This window comes from Oncorhynchus kisutch, linkage group LG5, assembly GCF_002021735.2.
Source record: "Oncorhynchus kisutch isolate 150728-3 linkage group LG5, Okis_V2, whole genome shotgun sequence".
In the NCBI taxonomy this organism is placed as follows: Eukaryota; Metazoa; Chordata; class Actinopteri; order Salmoniformes; family Salmonidae; genus Oncorhynchus; species Oncorhynchus kisutch.
Genome location: NC_034178.2, coordinates 76,173,788 through 76,197,066, shown reverse-complemented (window position 1 = coordinate 76,197,066; position 23,279 = coordinate 76,173,788). Strand labels below are relative to the sequence as shown.

At 44.6% G+C, this 23,279-nt stretch overlaps 1 protein-coding gene across 2 annotated transcripts in view; it reads left to right on the top strand.

Moving 5' to 3' along the window:
- The window catches only part of LOC109885637 (phosphatase and actin regulator 3), a 99,960-nt gene that overhangs the window by 30,545 nt on the left and 46,136 nt on the right, over positions 1–23,279 (top strand). For both annotated transcript variants that reach the window (XM_031825864.1, XM_031825863.1), the window contains exon 8: positions 13,918–14,071. In XM_031825864.1, the coding sequence (XP_031681724.1) occupies positions 13,918–14,071 (154 nt within the window). The remainder of the gene's footprint in view (positions 1–13,917; positions 14,072–23,279) is intronic.

The following is a 23,279-nucleotide window of genomic DNA, read 5'->3' as shown; positions in this document are numbered from 1 at the left end:
CACCTGCTGGAGCGCGTGCTACGGATGGGTGTTGCCATCGTGACCAGTGAGCTGAGATAAGGCGGAGCTTTACCTAGCATAGACTTGTAGATGACCTGGAGCCAGTGGGTCTGGCGACGAATATGTAGCGAGGGCCAGCCGACTAGAGCATACAAGTCGCAGTGGTGGGTAGTATAAGGTGCTTTAGTGACAAAACGGATGGCACTGTGATAGACTGCATCCAGTTTGCTGAGTAGAGTGTTGGAAGCCATTTTGTAGATGACATCGCCGAAGTCGAGGATCGGTAGGATAGTCAGTTTTACTAGGGTAAGCTTGGCGGCTTGAGTGAAGGAGGCTTTGTTGCGGAATAGAAAGCCGACTCTTGATTTGATTTTCGATTGGAGATGTTTGATATGAGTCTGGAAGGAGAGTTTGCAGTCTAGCCAGACACCTAGGTACTTATAGACGTCCACATATTCTAGGTCGGAACCATCCAGGGTGGTGATGCTAGTCGGGCATGCAGGTGCAGGCAGCGACCGGTTGAAAAGCATGCATTTGGTTTTACTAGCGTTTAAGAGCAGTTGGAGGCCACGGAAGGAGTGTTGTATGGCATTGAAGCTTGTTTGGAGGTTAGATAGCACAGTGTCCAAAGACGGGCCGAAAGTATATAGAATGGTGTCGTCTGCGTAGAGGTGGATCAGGGAATCGCCCGCAGCAAGAGCAACATCATTGATATACACAGAGAAAAGAGTCGGCCCGAGAATTGAACCCTGTGGCACCCCCATAGAGACTGCCAGAGGACCGGACAGCATGCCCTCCGATTTGACACACTGAACTCTGTCTGCAAAGTAATTGGTGAACCAGGCAAGGCAGTCATCCGAAAAACCGAGGCTACTGAGTCTGCCGATAAGAATATGGTGATTGACAGAGTCGAAAGCCTTGGCGAGGTCGATGAAGACGGCTGCACAGTACTGTCTTTTATCGATGGCGGTTATGATGTCGTTTAGTACCTTGAGTGTGGCTGAGGTGCACCCATGACCGGCTCGGAAACCAGATTGCACAGCGGAGAAGGTACGGTGGGATTCGAGATGGTCAGTGACCTGTTTGTTGACTTGGCTTTCGAAGACCTTAGATAGGCAGGGCAGGATGGATATAGGTCTGTAACAGTTTGGGTCCAGGGTGTCTCCCCCTTTGAAGAGGGGGATGACTGCGGCAGCTTTCCAATCCTTGGGGATCTCAGACGAGATGAAAGAGAGGTTGAACAGGCTGGTAATAGGGGTTGCGACAATGGTGGCAGATAGTTTCAGAAATAGAGGGTCCAGATTGTCAAGCCCAGCTTGACTGACCAGCTAAACTGACCAGCTAGACTGACCAGCTTGACTGACCATCTAGACTGACCTTAAGGGAAGTCACAGCAGAACCTTCTCCGTACAGCTAGACTGACCAGCTAGACTGACAAGCTAGACTGACCAGCTAGACTTACCAGCTAGACTGACCAGGTAGACTGACCAGCTAGACTGACCAGCTAGACTGCCCAGCTAGACAGACAAGCTAGACTGACCAGCTAAACTGACCAGCTAGACTGACCAGCTTGACTGACCATCTAGACTGACCTTAAGGGAAGTCACAGCAGAACCTTCTCCGTACAGCTAGACGGACCAGCTAGATTGACCAGCTAGACTGACAAGCTAGACTGACCAGCTAGACTGACAAGCTAGACTGACCAGCTAGACTGACAAGCTAGACTGCCCAGCTAGACAGACAAGCTAGACTGACCAGCTTGACTGACCATCTAGACTTACCTTAAGGGGAGTCACAGCAGAACCTTCTCCATACAGCTAGACTAGACCAGCTAGATTGACCAGCTAGACAGACCAAAATAGAAGACAGAGCAGAACCTTCTCCATACAGCTAGACTAACCAGCTAGACTGACCATAAGAGAAGACAGAGCAGAACCTTCTCCATACAGCTAGACTAACCAGCTAGACTGACCAGCTAGACTGACCATAAGAGAAGACAGAGCAGAACCTTCTCCATACAGCTAGACTGACCAGCTAGACTGACAATAAGAGAAGACAGAGCAGAACCTTCTCCATACAGCTAGACTGACCAACTAGACTGACCAGCTAGACTGACCAACTAGACTGACCAGCTAGACTGACCAGCTAGACTGACCAACTAGACTGACCAAATGAGAAGACAGAGCAGCCCCACCGTTTGTCTCAGGAAGATAACCTTGTGTGCTTATAAGCCACTTTCTCACCACTTGAACAGTTTGTTTTATTGGCCAACAGATGTTGAATCTTTGCTAGGACAACCTCTCACAGCCTCTAACTCACAGCCTCTAACTCACAGCCTCTATCTCACAGCCTCTCTCTCACAGCCTTTCAGAAAAAAGCCTGTAGCTCACAGCCTCTAGAAAACAGCCTCTTGCTCACAGCTTCTAGCTCACAGCCTGTAGCTCACAGCCTCTAGAAAACAGCCTCTTGCTCACAGCCTCTAGCTCACAGCCTCTAGTAAACAGACTTTAGCTCACAGCCTCTAGCTCACAGCCTCTTGCTCACAGCCTCTTGCTCACAGGCTCTCTCTCACAGCCTTTCAGAAAAAAGCCTGTAGCTCACAGCCTCTAGAAAACAGCCTCTTGCTCACAGCCTCTAGCTCACAGCCTGTAGCTCACAGTCTCTAGAAAACAGCCTCTTGCTCACAGCCTCTTGCTCACAGCCTCTAGCTCACAGCCTCTAGCTCACAGCCTCTAGCTCACAGCCTCTTGCTCACAGCCTCTTGCTCACAGGCTCTCGCTCACAGGCTCTAGCTCACAGCCTCTATCTCACAGCCTCTAGCTCACAGCCTCTAGCTCACAGCCTCTTTCTCACAGCCTCTAGTAAACCGACTTTAGCTCACATCCTCTAGCTCACAGCTTCTAGCTCACAGCCTCTACCTAACAGCTCTACCTCACAGCCTTTCAGAAAAAAGCCTGTAGCTCACAGCCTCTAGAAAACAGCCTCTTGCTCACATCCTCTATCTCACAGCCTCCATTTCACAGCCTCTAGCTCACAGCCTCTTGCTCACATCCTCTAGTAAACAGACTTTAGCTCACAGCCTCTAGCTCACAGCCTCTAGCTCACAGACTCTTGCTCACAGCCTCTCGCTCACAGCCTCTAGCTCACATTCTCTAGCTCAGTCTCTAGCTCACAGGCTCTAGCTCACAGCCTCTAGCTCACAGCCTCTTGCTCACTCCCTCTAGCTCACAGACTTTAGCTCACAGCCTCTATTTCACAGCTTCTATCTCACAGCCTCTATGTCACAGACTTTCAGAAAAAAGCCTGTAGCTCACAGCCTCTAGAAAACAGGCTCTTGCTCACAGCCTCTATCTCACAGCCTCTAGCTCACAGCCTCTAGCTCACCGCCTCTAGCTCACCGCCTCTAGCTCACCGCCTCTAGCTCACAGACTCTTGCTCACTGCCTCTAGAAAACAGCCTCTTGCTCACAGTCTCTATCTCACAGCCTCTAGCTCACAGACTCTTGCTCACTGCCTCTAGGAAACAGCCTCTATCTCACAGCCTCTAGTTAACATCCTCTAATTCATAGCCTCTATAAAACAGGCTCTAGCTCACAGACTATAGCTCACAGCCTCTAGCTCACAGCCTTTAGAAAACATACTCTATCTCACAGCCTCTATCTCACAGCCTCTTGCTCACAGACTCTAGCTCACATCCTCTAGAAAACAGACTCTAGCCCACAGCCTCTTGCTCACAGCCTCTCGCTCACAGCCTCTCGCTCACAGCCTCTAGCTCACATTCTCTAGCTCACAGCCTCTTGCTCACAGCCTTTCAGAAAAAAGCCTGTAGCTCACAGCCTCTAGAAAATAGCCTCTTGCTCACAGCCTCTATCTCACAGCCTCTAGCTCACAGCCTCTAGCTCACCACCTCTAGCTCACCGCCTCTAGCTCACCGCCTCTAGCTCACAGACTCTTGCTCACAGCCTCTAGGAAACAACCTCTATCTCACAGCCTCTAGTTAACATTCTCTAATTCATAGCCTCTATAAAACAGTCTCTAGCTCACAGACTATAGCTCACACTCTCTAGCTCACAGCCTTTAGAAAACATCCTCTATTTCACAGCCTCTATCTCACAGCCTCTTGCTGACAGACTCTAGCTCACATCCTCTAGAAAACAGACTCTAGCTCACAGCCTCTCGCTCACAGCCTCTCGCTCACAGCCTCTCGCTCACAGCCTCTAGCTCACATTCTCTAGCTCACAGCCTCTTGCTCACAGCCTCTAGTAAACAGACTTTAACTCACAGCCTCTATCTCACAGCCTCTCTCTCACAGCCTTTCAGAAAAAAGCCTGTAGCTCACAGCCTCTAGAAAATAGCCTCTTGCTCACAGCCTCTAGCTCACAGCCTCTAGCTCACAGCCTCTAGCTCACCGCCTCTAGCTCACAGCCCGTAGCTCACAGCATGTAGCTCAAAGCCTCTAGAAAACAGTCTCTTGCTCACAACCTCTATCTCACAGCCTCTAGCTCACAGCCTCTAGCTCACAGGCTCTCGCTCACAGCCTCTAGCTCACAGCCTCTAGCTCACAGCCTCTAGAAAACAGCCTCTAGCTCACATTCTCTAGTTAACAGCCTCTTGCTCACATCCTCTTGCTCACAGACTCTAGCTCACAGCCTCTAGAAAACAGCCTCTAGCTCACATCCTCTAGAAAACAATGTCTAGCTCACAGCCACTATCTCACATTATTTTGCTCACAGACTCTAGCTCACAGCCTCTAGAAAACCATCTCTAGCTCACACAGCCTCTACCTCACAGACTCTAGCTCACCAACTCTATCTCACAGCCTCTAGAAAACAGGCTCTAGCTTACAGCCACTATCTCACATTCTCTTGCTCACAGACTCTAGCTCACAGTCTCTAGAAAACAGCCTCTAGTTAACACCCTCTAGCTCACAGCCTCTAGAAAACAATCTCTAGCTCACACAGCCTCTACCTCACAGCCTCTAGCTCACCGTCTCTATCTCACAGCCTCTAGAAAACAGCCTCTAGCTCACCTTCTCTAGAAAACATCTTTTAGAAAACAGCCTCTAGCTCACCTTCTCTAGAAAACATATTTTAGAAAACAGCCTCTAGAAAACAGGCAGAGGGGAAATGTCAACTATATCAAGCCTGGTTTATACTCATTGACAAGCTCCTCAACACACACACACACACACACACACACACACACACACACACACACACACACACACACACACACACACACACACACTATGAATTAATTATATCATCAGTATCAGATTTAGTTTTCATAAAGATTATTGTAACTATTGATGAGTGAATGTATCACATTTGAGTGATTGGTATAGCCTGATATTTTTTTGTAACATCATCTTTGAAATGCAAGAGAAGGGCCGTAATGTATTATTCCAGCCTAGGCGCAATTGAGATTTTGGTCACTAGATGGCAGCAGTGTATGTGCAACGGGATATAGACTGATCCAATGAACCAAAATGTTGTATCAAGACTACCCAAATGTGCCTAATTGGTTTATTAATACATTTTCAAGTTCATAACTGTGCACTCTCCTCAAACAATAGCATGGTATTCTTTCATTGTAATTGCTACTGTAAATTGGACGGTGTAGTTAGATTAACAATAATTTAAGCTTTCTGCCCATATCAGATATGTCTATGTCCTGGGATATGTTCTTGATACTTACAACCTCATGCTAATCGCATTAGCCTACGTTAGCTCAACCTCATGCTAATCACATTAGCCTACGTTAGCTCAACCTCATGCTAATCACATTAACCTACGTTAGCTCAACCTCATGCTAATCACATTAACCTACGTTAGCTCAACCTCATGCTAATCACATTAGCCTACGTTAGCTCAACCTCATGCTAATCACATTAGCCTACGTTAGCTCAACCTCATGCTAATCACATTAGCCTACGTTAACTCAACCTCATGCTAATCACATTAGCCTACGTTAACTCAACCTCATGCTAATCACATTAGCCTACGTTAGCTCAACCTCATGCTAATCACATTAGCCTACGTTAACTCAACCTCATGCTAATCACATTAGCCTACGTTAACTCAACCTCATGCTAATCACATTAGCCTACGTTAGCTCAACCTCATGCTAATCGCATTAGCCTACGTTAACTCAACCTCATGCTAATCGCATTAGCCTACGTTAACTCAACCTCATGCTAATCACATTAGCCTACGTTAACTCAACCTCATGCTAATCACATTAGCCTACGATAGCTCAACCTCATGCTAATCACATTAGCCTACGTTAGCTCAACCTCATGCTAATCACATTAGCCTACGTTAGCTCAACCTCATGCTAATCGCATTAGCCTACGTTAACTCAACCTCATGCTAATCACATTAGCCTACGTTAGCTCAACCTCATGCTAATCACATTAGCCTACGTTAGCTCAACCTCATGCTAATCACATTAGCCTACGTTAACTCAACCTCATGCTAATAACATTAGCCTACGTTAACTCAACCTCATGCTAATCGCATTAGCCTACGTTAACTCAACCTCATGCTAATCACATTAGCCTACGTTAGCTCAACCTCATGCTAATCACATTAGCCTACGTTAACTCAACCTCATGCTAATCACATTAGCCTACGTTAGTTCAACCTCATGCTAATCACATTAGCCTACGTTAACTCAACCTCATGCTAATCACATTAACCTACGTTAGCTCAACCTCATGCTAATCACATTAGCCTACGTTAGTTCAACCTCATGCTAATCACATTAGCCTACGTTAGCTCAACCTCATGCTAATCACATTAGCCTACGTTAGCTCAACCTCATGCTAATCACATTAGCCTACGTTAGCTCAACCTCATGCAAATCACATTAGCCTACGTTAGCTCAACCGTCCCAAGGTCGGGAGACCGATCCTGTAGAGGAAAAGGAAAGACAGAGCAGAACCTTCTCCACACAGCTAGACTGACCATAATTATTCAAATTTGGCTAATAAAAAATGTAATGTGTCATTGAACCAATTGCACTTCATGGCAGCGAGGCAAAACAAGATTTCACCAAATGGGACAAACACCCCATTGAAATCCTGCATGCAGAGTTCTGTAAGATTCTCTGACATGTCCAGAGGAAACTACAAATAATGCATGCAGGGCAGAATTAGGCCAATATCCACTAATAATAAAAACTCAGAAAATAGTCATTACGTTTTGGAAACATCTAACATACAATTACCCCCTCTCATATCATTACCAAGCCCTGCAATGCTGGGCTTGCAAGAGCTGAGCAAAGAAAAGAGTCCCCTCATCCAGCTGGTCCTGGGGCTGAGTTCACAAACCTGTCCTACTAACACACTGAAGCCTCAGGACCAGAACATCCAATCAATCAGAATAATCCAAATTACAACATTGCTTTTGGGAAGCACAAAGCAAAATGCAGTGCTATCTGGCCCTAAATCGACAGTACTCCGTGGCTAACTATTTGACCATGCTTACTGATCAAAACATTAAAACAACCTTGACAAGGTGCAGGCTCAGTGAACACAGAAGGGTAGACACAGGAAAGCCTGTCTCCCTGTTGAGGAAAGGCTGTGCAACCACTGCACCACAGCAGAACCTGAGACAGAGCTGCATTTCCTGACAAAATGTCAAAAATATAAAACAATAAGAGAGTGTCATTTCCCCAAATCTGAAACCCTTATTCAAGGTTTCAAAGACCTCTCTGATGAGAATAGCCTACCTATCCTGTTGCGGGAGGACACAGAGCTGTGGGTTGGCAGCGCACTACATTGCTGCCTGCCATAAGATGAGGGACAGTGTCTGACAACCAACCTGCACATGTCCTCTACTGTATACTTATTGTTCAGTGTAGGGTTATTTTGACCCTTGGTTATTGTTGTTACTGTTGTCCCGGTGACAATTTGGATTCTTATTGTTTTAACATTGTAAACATCCAAACTTGGCAATATGTACATTATTATGCCAATAAAGCAAATTGAATTGAATTTAATTGAGAGGAGAGAGAGACAGAGGAGAGTGAGAGAGAGGATAGACAGAGGAGAAACAGAGGAGAGTGAGAGAAGAAAGAGAGGAGAGAGAGAGGACGAAGAGGAGAAAGGAGAGAGAAGAGAGACATGAGAGAGAGCAGAGAGATGGAGTAGGGAGAGGAGAGAGATAGGAGAGAGAAGAGAAAGAGGGGAGAGAAGAGATGGAGAGGAGAGACAGAGGAGAGAGAGGGGAGAGAGAAGAGAGATGGGAGAGGAAGAGAAGAGAGACAGGAGAGTGAGAGAAGAGACAGGAGAGTGAGAGAAGAGAGACAGGAGAGTGAGAGAAGAGAGACAGTAGAGTGAGAGAAGAGAAAGGAAAGAGGAGAGAGGATAGAAGAAGGAGAGAGAGGGGAGAAAGAGAGGGAGAGAGGAGAGAGAGGGGAGAGGATAGAGGGAGGAGAGAGAGCAGAGAGGGGGAGTGAGGAGGAAAGCGATAGGAGATAGAGAGTGAGAGCAGAGAGGAGAGGGACAGTAGAGAGAGAGAGAGGAGAGAGAGAGAGAGGAAAAAGAGGAGAGAGAAGAGAAAGAGATAGGAGAGAGATAGGAGAGAGAGTTTTGAAGTTTAAAAAAAACTTTATTGGGTCTGGGAACCCACCTCACAATAAACCTTCAAACAAAGAAAAACATGGTTGAACATCAATTAGAAGCACAACACCACATCCTCCTCCACAGTAACTCAACACAACACCACATCCTCCTCCACAGGAACTAAACACAACACCACATCCTCCTCCACAGTAACTCAACACAACACCACATCCTCCTCCACAGGAACTAAACACAACACCACATCCTCTTCCACAGGAACTAAACACAACAGACTTTGAATACCCCATATATTCATAGACAGCCCAATGTTGTTAACCAGTTTGTAACAGGCAAACTCACCCCTCAGTCTCGCTGCCAACATCCCCTCCAGCATTCCCACCATGTCCACAGACCCCTGTCCCCGAATACTGTTCTTTTGTGTCTTCCAAACTGCTAATTTAGCTGCCCACCGACACAACGTCAAGTAAGAGAACTACACCCCTTCAACTAAACCTGTACTTTGGCCCAAATATAAACTGTTGGGAAGAGAAAGCCTCTCCCAGAGCTGAAAACCAACTAGTGATCAGGTCAATCATCCCAACCAACCTGAAACACTGTAAGAACAGATGTGCCAGAGTTTCAGACTCAGCACAGAATGGACACCCCTCCCCAACAGGAGGATCCAGGTGTAGCAGATGCAGAATGGACACCCCTCCCCAACAGGAGGATTCAGGTGTATCAGATGCAGAATTGACACCCCTCCTCAACAGGAGGATCCAGGTATAGCAGATGCAGAATTGACACCCCTCCCCAACAGGAGGATCCAGGTGTAGCAGATGCAGAATTGACACCCCTCCCCAACAGGAGGATCCAGGTGTAGGAGATGCAGAATGGACACCCCTCCCCAACAGGAGGATTCAGGTGTAACAGATGCAGAATTGACACCCCTCCCCAACAGGAGGATCCAGGTGTAGGAGATGCAGAATGGACACCCCTCCCCAACTGGAGGATCCGGGTGTAGGAGATGCAGAATGGACACCCCTCCCCAACAGGAGGATCCAGGTGTACCAGATGCATATTGGTGGCTATGGCTCCATGTATTATCCTCCATTGGAGGTCAGCTGTCCTCTTTTCAACAGCTTTTTGGGAAGGCACCTGCACCAAACACACACCCGCCCACCTCGTCGATTTGACCCCTTCCAGGGAAGAAGCCCTGGCCACTTAAAAAAATATTATGTTCATGGCCTTCTTGCCCACCGCTTTGAACTCCCCCAGCTCCGGGGTATGGAAGGAAAGCAGTATTCTCACGTCCTCCTTTAAAGAACAGGGAACACGTCATCCAGACCCTCCGTCCACCGATCAGAGTTAGAAGTATCAGTCACATACTGCCGATGAAGTACTGGCAAGGAATCACAGACCTCAGCAACGACCTTCCTCAGTAGGCGAGATGATCGGATCCCCGCTCTTTCTCCCAGCTCCTCCAACGATCTGCTCCTGCTCCGCATCACACGACCCAGCTTAGTACACCCCACAGCTAACAGACATGAACATAAGCTGGCTGAACCCACAACAGGGGACTGGATGGCAGTGTTATAAAGAAGAGGCTCTTCAAAAAGCCACATATCTGGTGGCGTGCCGGCCTTACGGGACATGTTAAACTCTCCAAGCCACATATCTGGTGGCGTGCCGGCCTTACGGGACATGTTAAACTCTCCAAGCCACATATCTGGTGGCGTGCCGGCCTTACGGGACATGTTGTACCGGCCCTATTCGTAAGGCCTTACGGGACATGTTAAACTCTCCAAGCCACATATCTGGTGGCGTACCGGCCTTACGGGACATGTTAAACTCTCCAAGCCACATCTCTGGTGGCGTGCCGGCCTTACGGGACATGTTAAACTCTCCAAGCCACATCTCTGGTGGCGTACCGGCCTTACGGGACATGTTGTACCGGCCCTATCCGTAAGGCCTTACGGGACATGTTAAACTCTCCAAGCCACATCTCTGGTGGCGTGCCGGCCTTACGGGACATGTTAAACTCTCCAAGCCACATCTCTGGTGGCGTACCGGCCTTACGGGACATGTTAAACTCTCCAAGCCACATCTCTGGTGGCGTACCGGCCTTACGGGACATGTTAAACTCTCCAAGCCTGCAAAACAGACTCATGGAATGGAGTCAGGCCAGACAAATCACCCTCCTCTATAGCTTTAAGAGGAAAAGGTGTCTAAGCCCAAACAGCCTGCTCTCCTCATCAATGTCTACAAAAAAAATCTAAAATCTAAAATTTAAATCAAAGTTTATTTGTCACGTGCGCCGAATACAACAGGTGTTGTTGACCTTACAGTGAAATGCTTTCTTACAGGCTCTAACCAACAGTGCAAAAAAGGTGTTAGGTGAACAATAGGTAAGTAAAGAAATAAAACAACAGGTAAAAGACAGGCTATATACAGTAGAGAGGCTATATACAGTAGAGAGGTTATATACAGTAGAGAGGCTATATACAGTAGAGAGGTTATATACAGTAGAGAGGCTATATACAGTAGAGAGGCTATATACAGTAGAGAGGCTATATACAGTAGAGAGGTTATATACAGTAGAGGCTATATACAGTAGAGAGGCTATATACAGTAGAGAGGCTATATACAGTAGAGAGGTTATATACAGTAGAGAGGCTATATACAGTAGAGAGGCTCTATACAGTAGAGAGGTTATATACAGTAGAGAGGCTATATACAGTAGCGAGGCTATATGCAGTAGAGAGGCTATATACAGTAGAGAGGCTATATACAGTAGCGAGGCTATATGCAGTAGAGAGGTTATATGCAGTAGAGAGGCTATATACAGTAGCGAGGCTATATACAGTAGAGAGGCTATATGCAGTAGAGGCTATATACAGTAGAGAGGCTATATACAGTAGAGAGGCTATATACAGTAGAGAGGCTATATACAGTAGAGAGGCTATATACAGTAGCGAGTCTATATACAGTAGTGAGGCTATATACAGTAGAGAGGCTATATACAGTAGAGAGGCTATATACAGTAGCGAGGCCATAAAGTAGTGAGGCTATATACTGTAGAGAGGCTATATACAGTAGCGAGGCAATAAAGTAGCGAGGCTATATACAGACATCGGTTAATCAGGCTGATTGAGGTAGTATGTACATGTAGGTATGGTTAAAGTAACTATGCATATAAGATAAACAGAGAGTAGCAGCGTAAAAGAGGGGTTGGGGGAGGCACACAATGCAAATAGTCCGGGTAGCCATTTGATTAGCTGTTCAGGAGTCTTATGGCTGGGGGTAAAAACTGTTGAGAAGCCTTTTTGGCCTAGACTTGGCACCCCGGTACCGCTTGCCATGTGGTAGTAGAGAGAACAGTCTATGACTGGGGTGGCTGGGGTCTTTGACAATTTTTAGGTCCTTCCTCTGACACTGCCTGGTGCAGAGGTCCTGGATGGCAGGAAGGTTGGCCCCAGTGATGTACTGGGCCGTACACACTACCCTCTATAGTGCCTTGCGGTCAGAGGCCGAGCAATTGCTGTACCAGGCAGTGATACAACCAACATGCTCTCGATGTTGCAGCTGTAGAACCTTTTGAGGATCTCAGGACCCATGCCAAATCTTTTTAGTTTCCTGAGGGGGAAGAGGTTTTGTTGTGCCCTCTTCACGACTGTCTTGGTGTGTTTGGACCATGTTAGTTTGTTGTTGATGTGGACACCAAGGAACTTGAAGCTCTCAACTTGCTCCACTACAGCCCCATCGATGAGAATGGGGGCATGCTCAGTCCTCCTTTTCCTGTAGTCCACAATCATCTCCTTTGTCTTGATCACATTGAGGGAGAGGTTGTTGTCCTGGCACCACCTGGCCAGGTCTCTGACCTCCCTATAGGCTGTCTCGTTGTTGTCTGTGATCAGGCCTACCACTGTTGTGTCGTCTGCAAACTTAATGATGGTGTTGGAGTCGTGCCTGGCCATGCAGTCGTGGGTGAACAGGGTGTACAGGAGGCTGTGTAGGCTGTGTCGACCCAGCTAGAACCATCACAGTACAACAGTCCCTTGGCTGCTAGAACCATCACAGTACAACAGTCCCTTGGCTGCTAGAACCATCACAGTACAACAGTCCCTTGGCTGCTAGAACCATCACAGTACAACAGTCCCTTGGCTGCTAGAACCGTCCCTGTACAACAGTCCCTTGGCTGCTAGAACCATCACAGTACAACAGTCCCTTGGCTGCTAGAACCATCACAGTACAACAGCCCATTGGCTGCTAGAACCATCACAGTACAACAGTCCCTTGGCTGCTAGAACCATCACAGTACAACAGTCCCTTGGCTGCTAGAACCATCACAGTACAACAGTCCCTTGGCTGCTAGAACCATCACAGTACAACAGTCCCTTGGCTGCTAGAACCATCACAGTACAACAGTCCCTTGGCTGCTAGAACCATCACAGTACAACAGTCCCTTGGCTGCTAGAACCGTCCCTGTACAACAGTCCCTTGGCTGCTAGAACCATCACAGTACAACAGTCCCTTGGCTGCTAGAACCATCACAGTACAACAGTCCCTTGGCTGCTAGAACCGTCCCTGGACAACAGTCCCTTGGCTGCTAAAACCGTCCCTGTACAACAATCCCTTGACTGCTAGAACCATCCCTGAACAACAGTCCCTGGGCTGCTAGAACCGTCCCTGTACAACAGTCCCTGGGCTGCTAGAACTGTCCCTGGACAACAGTCTCTGGGCTGCTAGAACCGTCCCTGGACAACAGTCTCTGGGCTGCTAGAACCGTCCCTGGACAACAGTCTCTGGGCTGCTAGAACCGTCCCTGGACAACAGTCTCTGGGCTGCTAGAACCGTCCCTGGACAACAGTCTCTGGGCTGCTAGAACCGTCCCTGGACAACAGTCTCTGGGCTGCTAGAACCGTCCCTAGACAACAGTCTCTGGGCTGCTAGAACCGTCCCTGGACAACAGTCTGCTTGAAGCCTGAAAGCCATGATCCCAGAATAAATGTCCACCAGGCCTCGCCCACCCTCGTGCAGGGGCAGGTACAGGGCTGCAGCTTTAATACAATGTTGTCCAGACCAGAAGGAACTGTTACTGACCAGACCAGTCCTGCTGGGATATAGGTGTGTGTGTGTGTGTGTGTGTGCGTGTGCGTGTGCGTGTGCGTGTGCGTGTGCGTGTGCGTGTGCGTGTGTGTGTGTGTTACTGTGAAAGACAGGGGGTTCCCTCCCTTATAGACCTGCTGGGATAATGGTAAAGACCCAGTGGGGTAATAATTGTGTGTCTCTGTGTGTGTCTCTGTGTGTCTCTGTGTGTGTGTGTATGTGTGTGTGTGTGTGTGTGTGTAGGCACCCTGCCGCGGCGGATGCGTAAGGAGTTGTTAACGGTGAAGCTTCGTAACCGGCCCAGTCAGCAGGAGCTGGAGGACAGAAACATCTTCCCTGTTCGCTCAGACCTGGAGAGACAGGAGACACGACAGCACATAGAGACCAAGCTGGCCAAGTGAGTCCCCTATCTATCTATCTATCTATCTATCTATCTATCTATCTATCTATCTATCTATCTATCTATCTATCTATCTATCTATCTATCTATCTATCTATCTATCTATCTATCTATCTATCTATCTATCTATCTATCTATCTATCTATCTATCTATCTATCTATCTATCTATCTATCTATCTATCTATCTATCTATCTATCTATCTATCTATCTATCTATCTGCACACTGCTGTATATTGCCAGGTATGGGAGTATATCAATGTTTGATTTGTTTTAAAATTCTTTGTGGATCTGTGTAATCTGAGGGAAATATGTGTCTCTAATATGGTCATACATTGGACAGGAGGTTAGGAAGTGCAGCTCAGTTTCCACCTCATTTTGTGGGCAGTGAGCACATAGCCTGTATTCTCTTGAGGGCCAGGTCTGCCTACGGCAGCCTTTCTCAATAGCAAGGCTATGCTCACTGAGTCTGTACATAGTCTAAGATTTTTTTAATGTATGGTCGGTCTGTAACAGTGGCATTCTGTTTAGGGCCAGATAGCATTTCAATGTGCTCTATTCCTTGGTTGATTCTGTCCAGTGGGTCAAATAGTTATCTTTTTGCTTTCTCATAATTTGGTTGGGTCTAATTGTGTTGCTGTCCTGGGGCTTTGTGGGCATTTGTTTGTGTTTGTGAACAGAGCCCTAGAACCAGCTGGCTGAGGGCTCTTTTTTGGTTCATCTCTCTGTAGGCGAGGGCTTTGTGGTGGAATGTGTGGGAATCCCTTTTAGGTGGTTGTAGAATTGAACAGCTCTTGTCTGGATGTAGATAACTAGCAGGGACAGTCTTAATTCTGCTCTGCATTGTTTGGGGGTTGCCTTGTACACAAATTATATTTTTGTAGAATTCTGCATGGAGAGTCTCAATTCAGTGTTTGTCAATTCATTTAGTGAATTCTTGGTTGGTGAGTGGACCCCAGACCTCACAACCATAGAGGGCAATGGGTTCGATAACTGATTGAAGTACTGACCAATGCTGACCACAACTGACCAATGCTGACCAATACTGAACTACTACAGCCTGCAGGTGTGTTCTGTTCAGGTCCAGAGTTGAGACAGCCCGTGGGTTCACAGAGTATTGTTTTAATTAAGAGTAACGTGAGGGAGATCAGCTGTTATATCTAGAGTAACGTGAGGGAGATCAGCTGTTATATCTAGAGTAACGTGAGGGAGATCAGCTGTTATATCTAGAGTAACGTGAGGGAGATCAGCTGTTATATTTAGAGTAACGTGAGGGAGATCAGCTGTTATATCTAGAGTAACGTGAGGGAGATCAGCTGTTATATTTAGAGTAACGTGAGGGAGATCAGCTGTTATATTTAGAGTAACGTGAGGGAGATCAGCTGTTATATTTAGAGTAACGTGAGGGAGATCAGCTGTTATATTTAGAGTAACGTGAGGGAGATCAGCTGTTATATTTAGAGTAACGTGAGGGAGATCAGCTGTTATATTTAGAGTAACGTGAGGGAGATCAGCTGTTATATTTAGAGTAACGTGAGGGAGATCAGCTGTTATATTTAGAGTAACGTGAGGGAGATCAGCTGTTATATTTAGAGTAACGTGAGGGAGATCAGCTGTTATATTTAGAGTAACGTGAGGGAGATCAGCTGTTATATTTAGAGTAACGTGAGGGAGATCAGCTGTTATATTTAGAGTAACGTGAGGGAGATCAGCTGTTATATTTAGAGTAACGTGAGGGAGATCAGCTGTTATATTTAGAGTAACGTGAGGGAGATCAGCTGTTATATTTAGAGTAACGTGAGGGAGATCAGCTGTTATATTTAGAGTAACGTGAGGGAGATCAGCTGTTATATTTAGAGTAACGTGAGGGAGATCAGCTGTTATATTTAGAGTAACGTGAGGGAGATCAGCTGTTATATTTAGAGTAACGTGAGGGAGATCAGCTGTTATATTAGAGTAACGTGAGGGAGATCAGCTGTTATATTTAGAGTAACGTGAGGGAGATCAGCTGTTATATTTAGAGTAACGTGAGGGAGATCAGCTGTTATATTTAGAGTAACGTGAGGGAGATCAGCTGTTATATTTAGAGTAACGTGAGGGAGATCAGCTGTTATATTTAGAGTAACGTGAGGGAGATCAGCTGTTATATTTAGAGTAACGTGAGGGAGATCAGCTGTTATATCTAGAGTAACGTGAGGGAGATCAGCTGTTATATCTAGAGTAACGTGAGGGAGATCAGCTGTTATATTTAGAGTAACGTGAGGGAGATCAGCTGTTATATTTAGAGTAACGTGAGGGAGATCAGCTGTTATATTTAGAGTAACGTGAGGGAGATCAGCTGTTATATTTAGAGTAACGTGAGGGAGATTCAGCTGTTATATTTAGAGTAACGTGAGGGAGATCAGCTGTTATATTTAGAGTAACGTGAGGGAGATCAGCTGTTATATTTAGAGTAACGTGAGGGAGATCAGCTGTTATATTTAGAGTAACGTGAGGGAGATCAGCTGTTATATTTAGAGTAACGTGAGGGAGATCAGCTGTTATATTTAGAGTAACGTGAGGGAGATCAGCTGTTATATTTAGAGTAACATGAGGGAGATCAGCTGTTATATTTAGAGTAACGTGAGGGAGATCAGCTGTTATATTTAGAGTAACGTGAGGGAGATCAGCTGTTATATTTAGAGTAACGTGAGGGAGATCAGCTGTTATATTTAGAGTAACGTGAGGGAGATCAGCTGTTATATTTAGAGTAACGTGAGGGAGATCAGCTGTTATATTTAGAGTAACGTGAGGGAGATCAGCTGTTATATTTAGAGTAACGTGAGGGAGATCAGCTGTTATATTTAGAGTAACGTGAGGGAGATCAGCTGTTATATTTAGAGTAACGTGAGGGAGATCAGCTGTTATATTTAGAGTAACGTGAGGGAGATCAGCTGTTATATTTAGAGTACGTGAGGGAGATCAGCTGTTATATCTAGAGTAACGTGAGGGAGATCAGCTGTTATATTTAGAGTAACGTGAGGGAGATCAGCTGTTATATTTAGAGTAACGTGAGGGAGATCAGCTGTTATATCTAGAGTAACGTGAGGGAGATCAGCTGTTATATTTAGAGTAACGTGAGGGAGATCAGCTGTTATATTTAGAGTAACGTGAGGGAGATCAGCTGTTTATATCTAGAGTAACGTGAGGGAGATCAGCTGTTATATTTAGAGTAACGTGAGGGAGATCAGCTGTTATATTTAGAGTAACGTGAGGGAGATCAGCTGTTATATTTAGAGTAACGTGAGGGAGATCAGCTGTTATATTTAGAGTAACGTGAGGGAGATCAGCTGTTATATTTAGAGTAACGTGAGGGAGATCAGCTGTTATATTTAGAGTAACGTGAGGGAGATCAGCTGTTATATTTAGAGTAACGTGAGGGAGATCAGCTGTTATATTTAGAGTAACGTGAGGGAGATCAGCTGTTATATTTAGAGTAACGTGAGGGAGATCAGCTGTTATATTTAGAGTAACGTGAGGGAGATCAGCTGTTATATTTAGAGTAACGTGAGGGAGATCAGCTGTTATATTTAGAGTAACGTGAGGGAGATCAGCTGTTATATTTAGAGTAACGTGAGGGAGATCAGCTGTTATATTTAGAGTAACGTGAGGGAGATCAGCTGTTATATTTAGAGTAACGTGAGGGAGATCAGCTGTTATATTTAGAGTAACGTGAGGGAGATCAGCTGTTATATTTAGAGTAACGTGAGGGAGATCAGCTGTTATATTTAGAGTAACGTGAGGGAGATCAGCTGTTATATTTAGAGTAACGTGAGGGAGATCAGCTGTTATATTAGAGTAACGTGAGGGAGATCAGCTGTTATATTTAGAGTAACGTGAGGGAGATCAGCTGTTATATTTAGAGTAACGTGAGGGAGATCAGCTGTTATATTTAGAGTAACGTGAGGGAGATCAGCTGTTATATTTAGAGTAACGTGAGGGAGATCAGCTGTTATATTTAGAGTAACGTGAGGGAGATCAGCTGTTATATTTAGAGTAACGTGAGGGAGATCAGCTGTTATATTTAGAGTAACGTGAGGGAGATCAGCTGTTATATTTAGAGTAACGTGAGGGAGATCAGCTGTTATATTTAGAGTAACGTGAGGGAGATCAGCTGTTATATTTAGAGTAACGTGAGGGAGATCAGCTGTTATATTTAGAGTAACGTGAGGGAGATCAGCTGTTATATCTAGAGTAACGTGAGGGAGATCAGCTGTTATATCTAGAGTAACGTGAGGGAGATCAGCTGTTATATTTAGAGTAACGTGAGGGAGATCAGCTGTTATATTTAGAGTAACGTGAGGGAGATCAGCTGTTATATTTAGAGTAACGTGAGGGAGATCAGCTGTTATATCTAGAGTAACGTGAGGGAGATCAGCTGTTATATTTAGAGTAACGTGAGGGAGATCAGCTGTTATATTTAGAGTAACGTGAGGGAGATCAGCTGTTATATTTAGAGTAACGTGAGGGAGATCAGCTGTTATATTTAGAGTAACGTGAGGGAGATCAGCTGTTATATTTAGAGTAACGTGAGGGAGATCAGCTGTTATATTTAGAGTAACGTGAGGGAGATCAGCTGTTATATTTAGAGTAACGTGAGGGAGATCAGCTGTTATATTTAGAGTAACGTGAGGGAGATCAGCTGTTATTTAGAGTACGTGAGGGAGATCAGCTGTTATATTTAGAGTAACGTGAGGGAGATCAGCTGTTATATTTAGAGTAACGTGAGGGAGATCAGCTGTTATATTTAGAGTAACGTGAGGGAGATCAGCTGTTATATTTAGAGTAACGTGAGGGAGATCAGCTGTTATATTTAGAGTAACGTGAGGGAGATCAGCTGTTATATTTAGAGTAACGTGAGGGAGATCAGCTGTTATATTTAGAGTAACGTGAGGGAGATCAGCTGTTATATTTAGAGTAACGTGAGGGAGATAGCTGTTATATTTAGAGTAACGTGAGGGAGATCAGCTGTTATATTTAGAGTAACGTGAGGGAGATCAGCTGTTATATTTAGAGTAAACGTGAGGGAGATCAGCTGTTATATTTAGAGTAACGTGAGGGAGATCAGCTGTTATATTTAGAGTAACGTGAGGGAGATCAGCTGTTATATTTAGAGTAACGTGAGGGAGATCAGCTGTTATATTTAGAGTAACGTGAGGGAGATCAGCTGTTATATTTAGAGTAACGTGAGGGAGATCAGCTGTTATATCTAGAGTAACGTGAGGGAGATCAGCTGTTATATTAGAGTAACGTGAGGGATCAGCTGTTATAATCTAGAGTAACGTGAGGAGATCAGCTGTTATATCTAGAGTAACGTGAGGGAGATCAGCTGTTATATTAGAGTAACGTGAGGGAGATCAGCTGTATATTTAGAGTAACGTGAGGGAGATCAGCTGTTATATTTAGAGTAACGTGAGGAGATCAGCTGTTATATTTAGAGTAACGTGAGGGAGATCAGCTGTTATATTTAGAGTAACGTGAGGGAGATCAGCTGTTATATTTAGAGTAACGTGAGGGAGATCAGCTGTTATATCTAGAGTAACGTGAGGGAGATCAGCTGTTATATTTAGAGTAACGTGAGGGAGATCAGCTGTTAACGTGAGGGAGATCAGCTGTTATAGAGTAACGTGAGGGAGATCAGCTGTTATATCTAGAGTAACGTGAGGGAGATCAGCTGTTATATTTAGAGTAACGTGAGGGAGATCAGCTGTTATATTTAGAGTAACGTGAGGGAGATCAGCTGTTATATTTAGAGTAACGTGAGGGAGATCAGCTGTTATATTTAGAGTAACGTGAGGGAGATCAGCTGTTATATTTAGAGTAACGTGAGGGAGATCAGCTGTTATATCTAGAGTAACGTGAGGGAGATCAGCTGTTATATCTAGAGTAACGTGAGGGAGATCAGCTGTTATATTTAGAGTAACGTGAGGGAGATCAAGCTGTTATATTTAGAGTAACGTGAGGGAGATCAGCTGTTATATTTAGAGTAACGTGAGGGAGATCAGCTGTTATATTAGAGAACGTGAGGAGATCAGCTTTATATTTAGAGTAACGTGAGGGAGATCAGCTGTTATATTTAGAGTAACGTGAGGGAGATCAGCTGTTATATTTAGAGTAACGTGAGGGAGATCAGCTGTTATATTTAGAGTAACGTGAGGGAGATCAGCTGTTATATTTAGAGTAACGTGAGGGAGATCAGCTGTTATAATTTAGAGTAACGTGAGGAGATCAGCTGTTATATTTAGAGTAACGTGAGGGAGATCAGCTGTTATATCTAGAGTAACGTGAGGGAGATCAGCTGTTATATTTAGAGTAACGTGAGGGAGATCAGCTGTTATATTTAGAGTAACGTGAGGGAGATCAGCTGTTATATTTAGAGTAACGTGAGGGAGATCAGCTGTTCATATTTAGAGTAACGTGAGGGAGATCAGCTGTTATATTTAGAGTAACGTGAGGGAGATCACTGTTATATTTAGAGTAACGTGAGGGAGATCAGCTGTTATATTTAGAGTAACGTGAGGGAGATCAGCTGTTATATTTAGAGTAACGTGAGGGAGATCAGCTGTTATATTTAGAGTAACGTGAGGGAGATCAGCTGTTATATTTAGAGTAACGTGAGGGAGATCAGCTGTTATATTTAGAGTAACGTGAGGGAGATCAGCTGTTATATTTAGAGTAACGTGAGGGAGATCAGCTGTTATATTTAGAGTAACGTGAGGGAGATCAGCTGTTATATTTAGAGTAACGTGAGGGAGATCAGCTGTTATATTTAGAGTAACGTGAGGGAGATCAGCTGTTATATTTAGAGTAACGTGAGGGAGATCAGCTGTTATATTTAGAGTAACGTGAGGGAGATCAGCTGTTATATTTAGAGTAACGTGAGGGAGATCAGCTGTTATATTTAGAGTAACGTGAGGGAGATCAGCTGTTATATTTAGAGTAACGTGAGGGAGATCAGCTGTTATATTTAGAGTAACGTGAGGGAGATCAGCTGTTATATTTAGAGTAACGTGAGGGAGATCAGCTGTTATATTTAGAGTAACGTGAGGGAGATCAGCTGTTATATTTAGAGTAACGTGAGGGAGATCAGCTGTTATATTTAGAGTAACGTGAGGGAGATCAGCTGTTATATTTAGAGTAACGTGAGGGAGATCAGCTGTTATATTTAGAGTAACGTGAGGGAGATCAGCTGTTATATTTAGAGTAACGTGAGGGAGATCCTTTTAACGTGAGGGAGATCAGCTGTTATATTTAGAGTAACGTGAGGGAGATCAGCTGTTATATTTAGAGTAACGTGAGGGAGATCAGCTGTTATATTTAGAGTAACGTGAGGGAGATCAGCTGTTATATTTAGAGTAACGTGAGGGAGATCAGCTGTTATATTTAGAGTAACGTGAGGGAGATCAGCTGTTATATTTAGAGTAACGTGAGGGAGATCAGCTGTTATATTTAGAGTAACGTGAGGGAGATCAGCTGTTATATTTAGAGTAACGTGAGGGAGATCAGCTGTTATATTTAGAGTAACGTGAGGGAGATCAGCTGTTATATTTAGAGTAACGTGAGGGAGATCAGCTGTTATATTTAGAGTAACGTGAGGGAGATCAGCTGTTATATTTAGAGTAACGTGAGGGAGATCAGCTGTTATATTTAGAGTAACGTGAGGGAGATCAGCTGTTATATTTAGAGTAACGTGAGGGAGATCAGCTGTTATATTTAGAGTAACGTGAGGGAGATCAGCTGTTATATTTAGAGTAACGTGAGGGAGATCAGCTGTTATATTTAGAGTAACGTGAGGGAGATCAGCTGTTATATTTAGAGTAACGTGAGGGAGATCAGCTGTTATATTTAGAGTAACGTGAGGGAGATCAGCTGTTATATTTAGAGTAACGTGAGGGAGATCAGCTGTTATATTTAGAGTAACGTGAGGGAGATCAGCTGTTATATTTAGAGTAACGTGAGGGAGATCAGCTGTTATATTTAGAGTAACGTGAGGGAGATCAGCTGTTATATTTAGAGTAACGTGAGGGAGATCAGCTGTTATATTTAGAGTAACGTGAGGGAGATCAGCTGTTATATTTAGAGTAACGTGAGGGAGATCAGCTGTTATATTTAGAGTAACGTGAGGGAGATCAGCTGTTATATTTAGAGTAACGTGAGGGAGATCAGCTGTTATATTTAGAGTAACGTGAGGGAGATCAGCTGTTATATTTAGAGTAACGTGAGGGAGATCAGCTGTTATATTTAGAGTAACGTGAGGGAGATCAGCTGTTATATTTAGAGTAACGTGAGGGAGATCAGCTGTTATATTTAGAGTAACGTGAGGAGATCAGCTGTTATATTTAGAGTAACGTGAGGGAGATCAGCTGTTATATTTAGAGTAACGTGAGGGAGATCAGCTGTTATATTTAGAGTAACGTGAGGGAGATCAGCTGTTATATTTAGAGTAACGTGAGGGAGATCAGCTGTTATATTTAGAGTAACGTGAGGGAGATCAGCTGTTATATTTAGAGTAACGTGAGGGAGATCAGCTGTTATATTTAGAGTAACGTGAGGGAGATCAGCTGTTATATTTAGAGTAACGTGAGGGAGATCAGCTGTTATATTTAGAGTAACGTGAGGGAGATCAGCTGTTATATTTAGAGTAACGTGAGGGAGATCAGCTGTTATATTTAGAGTAACGTGAGGGAGATCAGCTGTTATATTTAGAGTAACGTGAGGGAGATCAGCTGTTATATTTAGAGTAACGTGAGGGAGATCAGCTGTTATATTTAGAGTAACGTGAGGGAGATCAGCTGTTATATTTAGAGTAACGTGAGGGAGATCAGCTGTTATATTTAGAGTAACGTGAGGGAGATCAGCTGTTATATTTAGAGTAACGTGAGGGAGATCAGCTGTTATATTTAGAGTAACGTGAGGGAGATCAGCTGTTATATTTAGAGTAACGTGAGGGAGATCAGCTGTTATATTTAGAGTAACGTGAGGGAGATCAGCTGTTATATTTAGAGTAACGTGAGGGAGATCAGCTGTTATATTTAGAGTAACGTGAGGGAGATCAGCTGTTATATTTAGAGTAACGTGAGGGAGATCAGCTGTTATATTTAGAGTAACGTGAGGGAGATCAGCTGTTATATTTAGAGTAACGTGAGGGAGATCAGCTGTTATATTTA